At 49.7% G+C, this 14,979-nt stretch overlaps 1 protein-coding gene across 6 annotated transcripts in view; it reads left to right on the forward strand.

Annotated features, from left to right (window-relative positions):
* Window positions 1–217: 217 nt before the first annotated feature.
* Window positions 218–14,979, forward strand: part of USP5 (ubiquitin specific peptidase 5) — a 73,671-nt gene continuing 58,909 nt past the window's right edge. Inside the window, exons 1-2 of one of the 6 annotated variants that reach the window (XM_063962475.1) lie at window positions 218–452; window positions 5,514–5,657. In XM_063962475.1, coding sequence (XP_063818545.1) covers window positions 345–452; window positions 5,514–5,657 — 252 coding nt within the window. In that variant the 5' untranslated portion in view covers window positions 218–344. The remainder of the gene's footprint in view (window positions 453–5,513; window positions 5,658–14,979) is intronic. The other 5 variants (XM_063962476.1, XM_063962477.1, XM_063962478.1 and 2 more) reach the window with 5 other exon arrangements.

Raw genomic sequence — 14,979 nt, forward strand, 5'->3', positions numbered from 1 at the left:
ACAGCTGTCCCTGCTAGCTAGGACTCAGGTGACAGACACAAGGTCATATAATAATTATATCAGACATCAGTCTCCTATGCTGGGCCTAGGAGAACAGTCACAGTACACCCTGCCCCCTGCCATCATCCATCATGGCGGGCGGCATATCCACCACGTGACACTTTGCCGCAGAATGGCAGCCTGTACGCATGCGCGACACATGGGAGGAACGCCGTGTCACTGTAGGCTGCGCATGTGCTCTCCTTCCTGTCCGTCAGTCCCGTCACCACCGAGACTGGGGAACGGAGGACAGAACGTCACCGGAAGCGGAAAGGGAGCCTTGCAAGCACCCAGGAACCGGAGTCATGGTGGACGTTAAAGATGCGCTGTTATCCGTGCTGCCGAGTATCCGGATCCCCCGGGCTGGTGACCGAGTGCACAAGGATGAGTGTGCATTCTCCTTCCACACCCCGGTATGGCCCCTATAGATCACTGTCACCACATGTACACCTCACTGCCAGCCATACTCATCCTTCCATACCCCTATATATCACTATATACATCACATACCCCAGTGTGGCCCCTATAGATCACTGTCACCTCATGTACACCTTACTGCCAGCCATACCCATCCTTCCATACCCCTATATATCACTATATACATCCCATACCCCGGTATGCCCCTATAGATCACTGTCACCTCACTGCCAGCCATTCCCATCCTTCCATACCTCTATATCTCACTATATACATCACATATCCCAGTGTGACCCCTATAGATCACTGTCCCCTCACTGCCAGCCATACCCATCCTTCCATACCCCTATATCTCACTATATACAATCCCCACCCCTATATATCACTATATACATCACATACCCCAGTGTGACCCCTATAGATCACTGTCACCTCACAGCCAGCCATACCCATCCTTCCATACCCCTATATCTCACTATATACATTCCCTACCCCTATATATCACTATATACATCACATACCCCAGTGTGACCCATATAGATCACTGTAACCTCAATGCCAGCCATACTCATCCTTCTATACCCCTATATATCCCTATATACATCCCATACTACGGTATGGCCCCTATAGATCACTGTCACCATGTACACCTTACTGCCAGTCATACTCATTCTTCCATACCCCTATATATCACTATATACATCCCATACCCCGGTATGGGCCCTATAGATCACTGTCAACTCATTGACACCTCACTGCCAGCTATACTCATCCATCCATACATCACTATATACAACCTATACCCCGGTATGCCCCCTTTAGATCACTGATACCTCACTGCCAGCCATACTCATCCTTCCATACCCCCATATATCCCTATATACATCCCATACTCCGGTATGCCCCCTATAGATCACTGTCACCTCATGTACACCTCACTGTCAGCCATACTCATACTTCCATACCCCTATATATCACTATATACATCCCATACACCTATATATCGCTATATACATCCCATACCCCGGTATGACCCCTAAATATCACTTTCACCTCATGTACACCTCACTGCCAGCTATACTCTTCTTTCCAATCCCCTATATATCACTATATACATCCCATACCCCGGTATGGCCCCTATAGATCACGATCACCTCATGTACACCTCACTGCCAGCCATACCCATCCTAGCATACCCCATGTACATCCCATACCCCGGTATGTCTCCTATAGATCACTGTCACCTCCTGTGCACCTCACAGTGCCCCTATAGATTATTATTATGAATCTTTATTTATATGGAGCCACAAGGGATCTGCAAATGAGAAATCAAAATGGGACAATAGTGATTTACAGTTGATGACAGTATAGGACAAGTACAGGTTATATAGACACAGCTGCATCAGCAGATGGCACTGACATAAGTATCAGGGTGGCAGAAAACCGCGGGCTTATGTGCCGCTGAGGATGTTTAAGTAATAAAAGAATAAGCACATGAGGGTTGGGGGCCCTGCTCGTGAGAGCTTACATGCAAAAGGGGAGGGGCAGACAGACATGGACCCTATTCAGTAAGTATTGCAATTTCTGCTTTTTAGGAGAATCTACAATCCTTTTGCTTGTATGCTGGGGGCCGCCCAGCATACAAGCAAAAGGATTGTAGATCCAGCATGCTAACCGCCGCCCGCCCTCTGCGTCCAAGTTGAAATTGCGGTCGCACCGCAATTTCAGCTTCATTGCAGAAATTGCAGATGCCTCCTGCCGGCGATTGCAGGAGGGCCGCTGCCATGCCAACCTGATCATGCCCCCTCCCGCCCCATCACGCCTCTGTTTCTCTGTTGCTGCCCCCGCAACGATCTGTCTCCGCCTAGGAAACTGAGCTTTGCCACCTCCCCCCTGCAAAAAGGACGGGAGCGGCGCACGCGCCCGTATCATCATTATATTTTTTTTGCGGTTGGATTGCATGTTGCGATCCAATCTGAATAAGCTCCTATATTCACTTAATAAATGTCATTTGATAACCCTTCAGTACATCCCCGGTCACTTCTAGGCCTCATACACACAAGTGTTACATTAAAGAGTTTTGCTGACATTCTCTGAGCTTATTAAATCCTCTTTGGCAACAGTGAACAGAAATAGACCTCTGCCTACACGGAGGTGACCCGCAGTGTAATATAACAGCTGTCCATTTGCGTGTGTGCAGTTACACGTATGCACATTTAAGCTTTCATCTGTGTTTTGAGTTGGAAAGCCACAATACACATGCAACCTTAAACCTGGTGGAAGGCACCATCGTCTTGTACGGTGCAGAATTCACTCTTCAGGGGCAACTTACCGTACTGTGCTAGGCCTGGCCGACCGCGTTATCCTGTGGCCTCACCCGCGACTGTGCCTCCTCCTCATTCTTGATTTATAAATACTGACCTGTACTTGGGAGGAATCATAATCCTAACAAGTCACCTACAGTGACACAAAATCTATAATGACCTCACAGTGATTTACGATCCGAATAGCGCCGCAAAGGATATATACAGGTGTAGTATTGTTGGTAACCTCACCAAGGGGCCGGTGGCCGGTACTGGCGCACACGGCCTATAAGAAGCGGGGGCAGCTCTGTTGTGGAAAATATTTCTGAGGGTGCAGCCTGTACGGTATATCAATCCACAGAGACGCCCATGACGTCACTGCGACCAGGTTTATATGGCTGCAGTATATTTACGGACTGCCAGCTGTAATCGCCGGGTACCGGATGTCGCTGGTAAATGCGTGCCAGGGGGTGCTTGTCTCTATGGAGCCTCTACAAAACAATAATAATTAAATATATGAAAGAAAAAAAAAAGTGGGGGGTTTGGAAGGGGAGAGAACGTTGAGATTCTGTCGCCACGGTGATCAGGGTTTGTTTGGTGGATATGTAAAAGCCATATCCCAATGATGCAGATGTTGTTTTCTGATGCTTATTATATGTTGAATTGTTTTTTTGATATTGTGTATATTATATTTGCTGTAGCACGGGATTATTTTGCTTTGTACCTCTGTGATCACAGTTCCCACATGTAACCTATAGTTTCTGTATATACTAATGCCCATTATTATTATTATTATTACCGGTTATTTATATAGCGCACACACATTCCGCAGCACTTTACGGAGAATATTTGGTCATTCATATCAGTCCCTGCCCCAGTGGATAGTCAGTGAGGTTGAAAAGAGGCATACTGCCCATCGGGTTCAACCTGTATTCTGCATTAATCTATTCGTTTTATATGTGTATGCTGAAGTAATGGCTTAGTACTAAATGAAAACCATGATTCTTACCACCCCAGTTAATATATTGTCAATATGTTAATTGCTATAGCCCTGGATACATTTACCAGTTAGGAATTTGTCCAATCCGCTTTTAAATACATTTATAGAGTCTGACATTCTTACGTTTTCCGGCATGGAGTTCCAAATCCTTATTGCCCTTACCGTGAAGAACCCTTTCTTATGTTGTGTACAGAATTTCCTCTCCTCTAACCTCAGTGAGTGCCCACGCATCCTATATAGAGTTCTTTTAATAAACAAATCCCCTGCTAATTCCTTATAATGACCCTTTACATATCTGAAGATATTAATAAAGTCTCCTCTTAGACGCCTCTTTTCTAGTGTATACATATTTAACCTAGTAAACCTTTCCTCGTACTCCAGTGTCTCTAGCCCTTTAATCAGTTTAGTAGCTCTTCTTTGAACTCTTTCTAGTTCCCCCGATATCTTTTTTTTATAATACGGTGCCCAGAACTGAACACAATATTCAAGGTGTGGACGTACCAATGATTTGTACAGTGGCAGGATTACATCCTCGTCCCTTGTCTCAATGTGCCCCGTTGTATGCACGCAAGCACTTTACTTGCCTTCTTTGCTGCACTTTGACTGTGTACTGTTATTAACCCTATTATCTATGAGCACCCCCAAATCTTTTTCCACCATAGTTACCCCTATATTTTCCCCATCCAGAGTGTAGGATGTGTGTGTATGTTTTTTTCCCAAAAAATGCATAACTTTGCATTTGTCTATATTGAACCTCATTCTCCATTTAGATGCCCAGGTTTCCAGTTTAACCAAGTAATTCTGTAAAGACTCCACATCGCTTTCTGAGTTAATTACCTTACACAGATTAGTATCATCTGCAAAGATTGATATTGTGCTTTCCAGGCCTATTCCTAGATCATTGATAAATATATTGAACAGTAGCGGGCCAAGAACTGACCCTTGTGGTATTCCGCTGACTACTGGTGCCCAACTGGAGAACATCCCATTGACCACTGCTCGTTGTACTCTGTTATCCAGCCAATTACTTATCCATGTACAAATAATATAACCTAGACCAAGTTCCTGTAATTTGTTGATCAGTCTCCTATGAGGCACTGTATCGAAGGCTTTTACAAAATCTAAATACACGAGGTCCACTGCTTTTCCATGGTCAAGATTCTTGCTCATTTCCTCGTAGAAGCTAATTAAGTTGGTTTGGCATGATCTGTCCCTTACAAACCCATGCTGACTTTTACTAATAAACTTTGTAGCCTGTAGGTGATCCCCTATGCTATCCCTCAAAATGCCTTCCAATATTTTACCCACTATAGAGGTTAAACTAACTGGTCTATAGTTACCAGGATCATTTTTATTTCCCTTTTTGAATAAAGGCACTACCTCCGCTATGCGCCAATCCCTTGGTACAATCTAAATTCCCTAGCACAATTATACGCACACACATTCATGCTAGGGTTAATTTTGTCAGTATATTTTTGGATTGTAGGAGGAAACCGGAGTACCCAGAGGAAACCCATGTAAGAACATGGAGAATATACAAACTCCACACAGTTAGGGCCATGGTGGGAATCAAACCCATGACCTGAGTGCAGTGATGCAGTAATGCTAACCATTACACCATCCGCACAGCGCGTTCCTGCAGTCAGTGGGCTGTGCAAGTTCTGTTGGGTCATCGGTCACTGGGATCACTTGAACGCATGGTAAAGAAAATGTCCCCATGACGTGTCACTTTATTTTCCTATTCTGTGTTGTAGGAGTCGGATGGCGGACTGTACATCTGCATGAACACCTTCCTAGGGTTTGGTAGACCCTATGTAGAACGACACTACAGTAAGACTGGCCAGAGAGCCTTCCTGCACATCAAGAGGACCGCAAAACCGGTACTAGGACTGGATTGCGTATGTTTCACAGTACAACACTTTGGTGGGGGTACAGGATACATTCTAGAGAAGGACACAAGACTGCAAGAGACACAGATTAGCATAGATAGTTTATTACACAGGACAGGATTCATAGCAGTGATTGCTGAGGCCAACAACAGGAATTGGTGTACTAGAAACTGGCACTATACAGCCATTGCTGCACCTCTGTACTAGAGTCTATGGTAAACAGAGACCCCTGAGCTGGTGGGCTAGGGATATATACAGAGACCCCTGAGCTGCTGGACTAGGGATATATACAGAGACCCCTGAGCTGCTGGGCTAGGGATATATACAGAGACCCCTGAGCTGCTGGGCTAGGGATATATACAGAGGCCCCTGAGCTGCTGGGCTAGGGATATATACAGAGACCCCTGAGCTGCTGGGATAGGGATATATACAGAGACCCCTGAGCTGCTGGGATAGGGATATATACAGAGACCCCTGAGCTGCTGGGCTAGGGATATATACAGAGACCCCTGAGCTGCTGGGCTAGGGATATATACAGAGACCCCTGAGCTGCTGGGCTAGGGATATATACAGAGACCCCTGAGCTGCTGGGCTAGGGATATATACAGAGACCCCTGAGCTGCTGGGATAGGGATATATACAGAGACCCCTGAGCTGGTGGGCTAGGGATAGGCATATATACAGAGACCCCTGAGCTGCTGGGATAGGGATATATACAGAGACCCCTGAGCTGCTGGGATAGGGATATATACATAGGCCCCTGAGCTGCTGGGATAGGGATATATACAGAGACCCCTGAGCTGGTGGGCTAGGGATAGGCATATATACAGAGACCCCTGAGCTGGTGGGCTAGGGATAGGCATATATACAGAGACCCCTGAGCTGCTGGGATAGGGATATATACAGAGACCCCTGAGCTGCTGGGATAGGGATATATACAGAGACCCCTGAGCTGCTGGGCTAGGGATATATACAGAGACCCCTGAGCTGCTGGGCTAGGGATAGGCATATATACAGAGACCCCTGAGCTGCTGGGATAGGGATATATACAGAGGCCCCTGAGCTGCTGGGATAGGGATATATACAGAGGCCCCTGAGCTGCTGGGATAGGGATATATACAGAGACCCCTGAGCTGCTGGGCTAGGGATAGGCATATATACAGAGACCCCTGAGCTGCTGGGATAGGGATATATACAGAGGCCCCTGAGCTGCTGGGATAGGGATATATACAGAGACCCCTGAGCTGCTGGGATAGGGATATATACAGAGACCCCTGAGCTGCTGGGATAGGGATATATACAGAGACCCCTGAGCTGCTGGGATAGGGATATATACAGAGACCCCTGAGCTGCTGGGATAGGGATATATACAGAGACCCCTGAGCTGCTGGGATAGGGATATATACAGAGACCCCTGAGCTGCTGGGATAGGGATATATACAGAGACCCCTGAGCTGCTGGGATAGGGATATATACAGAGACCCCTGAGCTGCTGGGATAGGGATATATACAGAGACCCCTGAGCTGCTGGGATAGGGATATATACAGAGACCCCTGAGTTGCTGGGATAGGGATATATACAGAGACCCCTGAGTTGCTGGGATAGGGATATATACAGAGACCCCTGAGCTGCTGGGATAGGGATATATACAGAGACCCCTGAGCTGCTGGGATAGGGATATATACAGAGACCCCTGAGCTGCTGGGATAGGGATATATACAGAGACCCCTGAGCTGCTGGGATAGGGATATATACAGAGGCCCCTGAGCTGGTGGGCTAGGGATAGGCATATATACAGAGACCCCTGAGCTGCTGGGATAGAGATATATACAGAGACCCCTGAGCTGCTGGGATAGGGATATATACAGAGACCCCTGAGCTGCTGGGATAGGGATATATACAGAGACCCCTGAGCTGCTGGGATAGGCATATATACAGAGACCCCTGAGCTGCTGGGATAGGGATATATACAGAGACCCCTGAGCTGCTGGGCTAGGGATAGGCATATATACAGAGACCCCTGAGCTGCTGGGATAGGGATATATACAGAGACCCCTGAGCTGCTGGGATAGGGATATATACAGAGACCCCTGAGCTGCTGGGATAGGGATATATACAGAGACCCCTGAGCTGCTGGGATAGGCATATATACAGAGACCCCTGAGTTGCTGGGATAGGCATATATACAGAGACCCCTGAGCTGCTGGGATAGGGATATATACAGAGACCCCTGAGCTGCTGGGATAGGGATATATACAGAGACCCCTGAGCTGCTGGGATAGGGATATATACAGAGACCCCTGAGCTGCTGGGATAGAGATATATACAGAGACCCCTGAGCTGTTGGGATAGGGATTTATACAGAGACCCCTGAGCTGCTGGGCTAGGGATATATACAGAGACCCCTGAGCTGCTGGGCTAGGGATATATACAGAGACCCCTGAGCTGCTGGGCTAGGGATATATACAGAGACCCCTGAGCTGCTGGGCTAGGGATATATACAGAGACCCCTGAGCTGCTGGGCTAGGGATATATACGGAGACCCCTGAGCTGCTGGGCTAGGGATATATACGGAGACCCCTGAGCTGCTGGGCTAGGGATATATACGGAGACCCCTGAGCTGCTGGGCTAGGGATATATACAGAGACCCCTGAGCTGCTGGGCTAGGGATATATACAGAGACCCCTGAGCTGCTGGGCTAGGGATATATACAGAGACCCCTGAGCTGCTGGGCTAGGGATATATACAGAGACCCCTGAGCTGCTGGGCTAGGGATATATACAGAGACCCCTGAGCTGCTGGGCTAGGGATATATACAGAGACCCCTGAGCTGCTGGGCTAGGGATATATATACAGAGACCCCTGAGCTGCTGGGCTAGGGATATATATACAGAGACCCCTGAGCTGCTGGGCTAGGGATATATATACAGAGACCCCTGAGCTGCTGGGCTAGGGATATATATACAGAGACCCCTGAGCTGCTGGGCTAGGGATATATATACAGAGACCCCTGAGCTGCTGGGCTAGGGATATATATACAGAGACCCCTGAGCTGCTGGGCTAGGGATATATATACAGAGACCCCTGAGCTGCTGGGCTAGGGATATATATACAGAGACCCCTGAGCTGCTGGGCTAGGGATATATATACAGAGACCCCTGAGCTGCTGGGCTAGGGATATATATACAGAGACCCCTGAGCTGCTGGGCTAGGGATATATATACAGAGACCCCTGAGCTGCTGGGCTAGGGATATATATACAGAGACCCCTGAGCTGCTGGGCTAGGGATATATATACAGAGACCCCTGAGCTGCTGGGCTAGGGATATATATACAGAGACCCCTGAGCTGCTGGGCTAGGGATATATATACAGAGACCCCTGAGCTGCTGGGCTAGGGATATATATACAGAGACCCCTGAGCTGCTGGGCTAGGGATATATATACAGAGACCCCTGAGCTGCTGGGCTAGGGATATATATACAGAGACCCCTGAGCTGCTGGGCTAGGGATATATATACAGAGACCCCTGAGCTGCTGGGCTAGGGATATATATACAGAGACCCCTGAGCTGCTGGGCTAGGGATATATATACAGAGACCCCTGAGCTGCTGGGCTAGGGATATATATACAGAGACCCCTGAGCTGCTGGGCTAGGGATATATATACAGAGACCCCTGAGCTGCTGGGCTAGGGATATATATACAGAGACCCCTGAGCTGCTGGGCTAGGGATATATATACAGAGACCCCTGAGCTGCTGGGCTAGGGATATATATACAGAGACCCCTGAGCTGCTGGGCTAGGGATATATATACAGAGACCCCTGAGCTGCTGGGCTAGGGATATATATACAGAGACCCCTGAGCTGCTGGGCTAGGGATATATATACAGAGACCCCTGAGCTGCTGGGCTAGGGATATATATACAGAGACCCCTGAGCTGCTGGGCTAGGGATATATATACAGAGACCCCTGAGCTGCTGGGCTAGGGATATATATACAGAGACCCCTGAGCTGCTGGGCTAGGGATATATATACAGAGACCCCTGAGCTGCTGGGCTAGGGATATATATACAGAGACCCCTGAGCTGCTGGGCTAGGGATATATATACAGAGACCCCTGAGCTGCTGGGCTAGGGATATATATACAGAGACCCCTGAGCTGCTGGGCTAGGGATATATATACAGAGACCCCTGAGCTGCTGGGCTAGGGATATATATACAGAGACCCCTGAGCTGCTGGGCTAGGGATATATATACAGAGACCCCTGAGCTGCTGGGCTAGGGATATATATACAGAGACCCCTGAGCTGCTGGGCTAGGGATATATATACAGAGACCCCTGAGCTGCTGGGCTAGGGATATATATACAGAGACCCCTGAGCTGCTGGGCTAGGGATATATATACAGAGACCCCTGAGCTGCTGGGCTAGGGATATATATACAGAGACCCCTGAGCTGCTGGGCTAGGGATATATATACAGAGACCCCTGAGCTGCTGGGCTAGGGATATATATACAGAGACCCCTGAGCTGCTGGGCTAGGGATATATATACAGAGACCCCTGAGCTGCTGGGCTAGGGATATATATACAGAGACCCCTGAGCTGCTGGGCTAGGGATATATATACAGAGACCCCTGAGCTGCTGGGCTAGGGATATATATACAGAGACCCCTGAGCTGCTGGGCTAGGGATATATATACAGAGACCCCTGAGCTGCTGGGCTAGGGATATATATACAGAGACCCCTGAGCTGCTGGGCTAGGGATATATATACAGAGACCCCTGAGCTGCTGGGCTAGGGATATATATACAGAGACCCCTGAGCTGCTGGGCTAGGGATATATATACAGAGACCCCTGAGCTGCTGGGCTAGGGATATATATACAGAGACCCCTGAGCTGCTGGGCTAGGGATATATATACAGAGACCCCTGAGCTGCTGGGCTAGGGATATATATACAGAGACCCCTGAGCTGCTGGGCTAGGGATATATATACAGAGACCCCTGAGCTGCTGGGCTAGGGATATATATACAGAGACCCCTGAGCTGCTGGGCTAGGGATATATATACAGAGACCCCTGAGCTGCTGGGCTAGGGATATATATACAGAGACCCCTGAGCTGCTGGGCTAGGGATATATATACAGAGACCCCTGAGCTGCTGGGCTAGGGATATATATACAGAGACCCCTGAGCTGCTGGGCTAGGGATATATATACAGAGACCCCTGAGCTGCTGGGCTAGGGATATATATACAGAGACCCCTGAGCTGCTGGGCTAGGGATATATATACAGAGACCCCTGAGCTGCTGGGCTAGGGATATATATACAGAGACCCCTGAGCTGCTGGGCTAGGGATATATATACAGAGACCCCTGAGCTGCTGGGCTAGGGATATATATACAGAGACCCCTGAGCTGCTGGGCTAGGGATATATATACAGAGACCCCTGAGCTGCTGGGCTAGGGATATATATACAGAGACCCCTGAGCTGCTGGGCTAGGGATATATATACAGAGACCCCTGAGCTGCTGGGCTAGGGATATATATACAGAGACCCCTGAGCTGCTGGGCTAGGGATATATACAGAGACCCCATAGCTGCTGGGCTAGCTATATATACAGAGACCCCATAGCTGCTGGGCTAGGGATATATACAGAGACCCCTGAGCTGCTGGGCTAGGGATATATATACAGAGACCCCTGAGCTGCTGGGCTAGGGATATATATACAGAGACCCCTGAGCTGCTGGGCTAGGGATATATACAGAGACCCCATAGCTGCTGGTCTAGCGATATATACAGAGACCCCATAGCTGCTGGGCTAGGGATATATACAGAGACCCCATAGCTGCTGGGCTAGGGATATATACAGAGACCCCATAGCTGCTGGGCTAGGGATATATACAGAGACCCCATAGCTGCTGGGCTAGGGATATATACAGAGACCCCTGAGCTGCTGGGCTAGGGATATATACAGAGACCCCTGAGCTGCTGGGCTAGGGATATATACAGAGACCCCTGAGCTGCTGGGCTAGGGATATATACAGAGACCCCTGAGCTGCTGGGCTAGGGATATATACAGAGACCCCTGAGCTGCTGGGCTAGGGATATATACAGAGACCCCTGAGCTGCTGGGCTAGGGATATATACAGAGACCCCTGAGCTGCTGGGCTAGGGATATATACAGAGACCCCTGAGCTGCTGGGCTAGGGATATATACAGAGACCCCTGAGCTGCTGGGCTAGGGATATATACAGAGACCCCTGAGCTGCTGGGCTAGGGATATATACAGAGACCCCTGAGCTGCTGGGCTAGGGATATATACAGAGACCCCTGAGCTGCTGGGCTAGGGATATATACAGAGACCCCTGAGCTGCTGGGCTAGGGATATATACAGAGACCCCTGAGCTGCTGGGCTAGGGATATATACAGAGACCCCTGAGCTGCTGGGCTAGGGATATATACAGAGACCCCTGAGCTGCTGGGCTAGGGATATATACAGAGACCCCTGAGCCGCTGGGCTAGGGATATATACAGAGACCCCTGAGCCGCTGGGCTAGGGATATATACAGAGACCCCTGAGCCGCTGGGCTAGGGATATATACAGAGACCCCTGAGCCGCTGGGCTAGGGATATATACAGAGACCCCTGAGCCGCTGGGCTAGGGATATATACAGAGACCCCTGAGCCGCTGGGCTAGGGATATATACAGAGACCCCTGAGCCGCTGGGCTAGGGATATATACAGAGACCCCTGAGCCGCTGGGCTAGGGATATATACAGAGACCCCTGAGCCGCTGGGCTAGGGATATATACAGAGACCCCTGAGCCGCTGGGCTAGGGATATATACAGAGACCCCTGAGCCGCTGGGCTAGGGATATATATACAGAGACCCCTGAGCCGCTGGGCTAGGGATATATATACAGAGACCCCTGAGCCGCTGGGCTAGGGATATATATACAGAGACCCCTGAGCCGCTGGGCTAGGGATATATATACAGAGACCCCTGAGCCGCTGGGCTAGGGATATATATACAGAGACCCCTGAGCCGCTGGGATAGGGATATATACAGAGACCCCTGAGCTGCTGGGCTAGGGATATATATACAGAGACCCCTGAGCTGCTGGGATATATACAGAGACCCCTGAGCTGCTGGGCTAGGGATATATACAGAGACCCCTGAGCTGCTGGGCTAGGGATATATACAGAGACCCCTGAGCTGCTGGGCTAGGGATATATACAGAGACCCCTGAGCTGCTGGGATATATACAGAGACCCCTGAGCTGCTGGGCTAGGGATATATACAGAGACCCCTGAGCTGCTGGGCTAGGGATATATATACAGAGACCCCTGAGCCGGTGGGATAGGGATGTATACAGAGACCCCTGAGCTGCTGGGCTAGGGATATATACAGAGACCCCTGAGCTGGTGGGCTAGAGATATATACAGAGACCCCTGAGCTGCTGGGCTAGGGATATATATACAGAGACCCCTGAGCTGCTGGGCTAGGCATATATACAGAGACCCCTGAGCTGCTGGGCTAGGGATATATACAGAGACCCCTGAGCTGCTGGGCTAGGGATATATACAGAGACCCCTGAGCTGCTGGGATAGGCATATATACAGAGACCCCTGAGCTGCTGGGCTAGGCATATATACAGAGACCCCTGAGCTGCTGGGCTAGGGATATATACAGAGACCCCTGAGCTGCTGGGCTAGGGATATATACAGAGACCCCTGAGCTGCTGGGCTAGGGATATATACAGAGACCCCTGAGCTGCTGGGCTAGGGATATATACAGAGACCCCTGAGCTGCTGGGCTAGGGATATATACAGAGACCCCTGAGCTGCTGGGCTAGGGATATATACAGAGACCCCTGAGCTGCTGGGCTAGGGATATATACAGAGACCCCTGAGCTGCTGGGCTAGGGATATATATACAGAGACCCCTGAGCTGCTGGGCTAGGGATATATATACAGAGACCCCTGAGCTGCTGGGCTAGGGATATATATACAGAGACCCCTGAGCTGCTGGGCTAGGGATATATATACAGAGACCCCTGAGCTGCTGGGCTAGGGATATATATACAGAGACCCCTGAGCTGCTGGGCTAGGGATATATACAGAGACCCCTGAGCTGCTGGGATAGGGATATATACAGAGACCCCTGAGCTGCTGGGATATATACAGAGACCCCTGAGCTGCTGGGATAGGTATATATACAGAGACCCCTGAGCTGCTGGGCTAGGGATATATACAGAGACCCCTGAGCTGCTGGGCTAGGGATATATACAGAGACCCCTGAGCTGCTGGGCTAGGGATATATACAGAGACCCCTGAGCTGCTGGGCTAGGGATATATACAGAGACCCCTGAGCTGCTGGGCTAGGGATATATACAGAGACCCCTGAGCTGCTGGGCTAGGGATATATACAGAGACCCCTGAGCTGCTGGGCTAGGGATATATACAGAGACCCCTGAGCTGCTGGGCTAGGGATATATACAGAGACCCCTGAGCTGCTGGGCTAGGGATATATACAGAGACCCCTGAGCTGCTGGGCTAGGGATATATACAGAGACCCCTGAGCTGCTGGGCTAGGGATATATACAGAGACCCCTGAGCTGCTGGGCTAGGGATATATACAGAGACCCCTGAGCTGCTGGGCTAGGGATATATACAGAGACCCCTGAGCTGCTGGGCTAGGGATATATACAGAGACCCCTGAGCTGCTGGGCTAGGGATATATACAGAGACCCCTGAGCTGCTGGGCTAGGGATATATACAGAGACCCCTGAGCTGCTGGGCTAGGGATATATACAGAGACCCCTGAGCTGCTGGGCTAGGGATATATACAGAGACCCCTGAGCTGCTGGGCTAGGGATATATACAGAGACCCCTGAGCTGCTGGGCTAGGGATATATACAGAGACCCCTGAGCTGCTGGGCTAGGGATATATACAGAGACCCCTGAGCTGCTGGGCTAGGGATATATACAGAGACCCCTGAGCTGCTGGGCTAGGGATATATACAGAGACCCCTGAGCTGCTGGGCTAGGGATATATACAGAGACCCCTGAGCTGCTGGGCTAGGGATATATACAGAGACCCCTGAGCTGCTGGGCTAGGGATATATACAGAGACCCCTGAGCTGCTGGGCTAGGGATATATACAGAGACCCCTGAGCTGCTGGGCTAGGGATATATACAGAGACCCCTGAGCTGCTGGGCTAGGGTTATATACAGAGACCCCTGAGCTGCTGGGCTAGGTATACATACAGAGACCCCTGAGCTGCTGGGATAGGGATGTATACAGAGACCCCTGAGCTGCC

This window comes from Pseudophryne corroboree, chromosome 3 (genome assembly GCF_028390025.1).
Source record: "Pseudophryne corroboree isolate aPseCor3 chromosome 3, aPseCor3.hap2, whole genome shotgun sequence".
Classification (NCBI taxonomy): Eukaryota; Metazoa; Chordata; class Amphibia; order Anura; family Myobatrachidae; genus Pseudophryne; species Pseudophryne corroboree.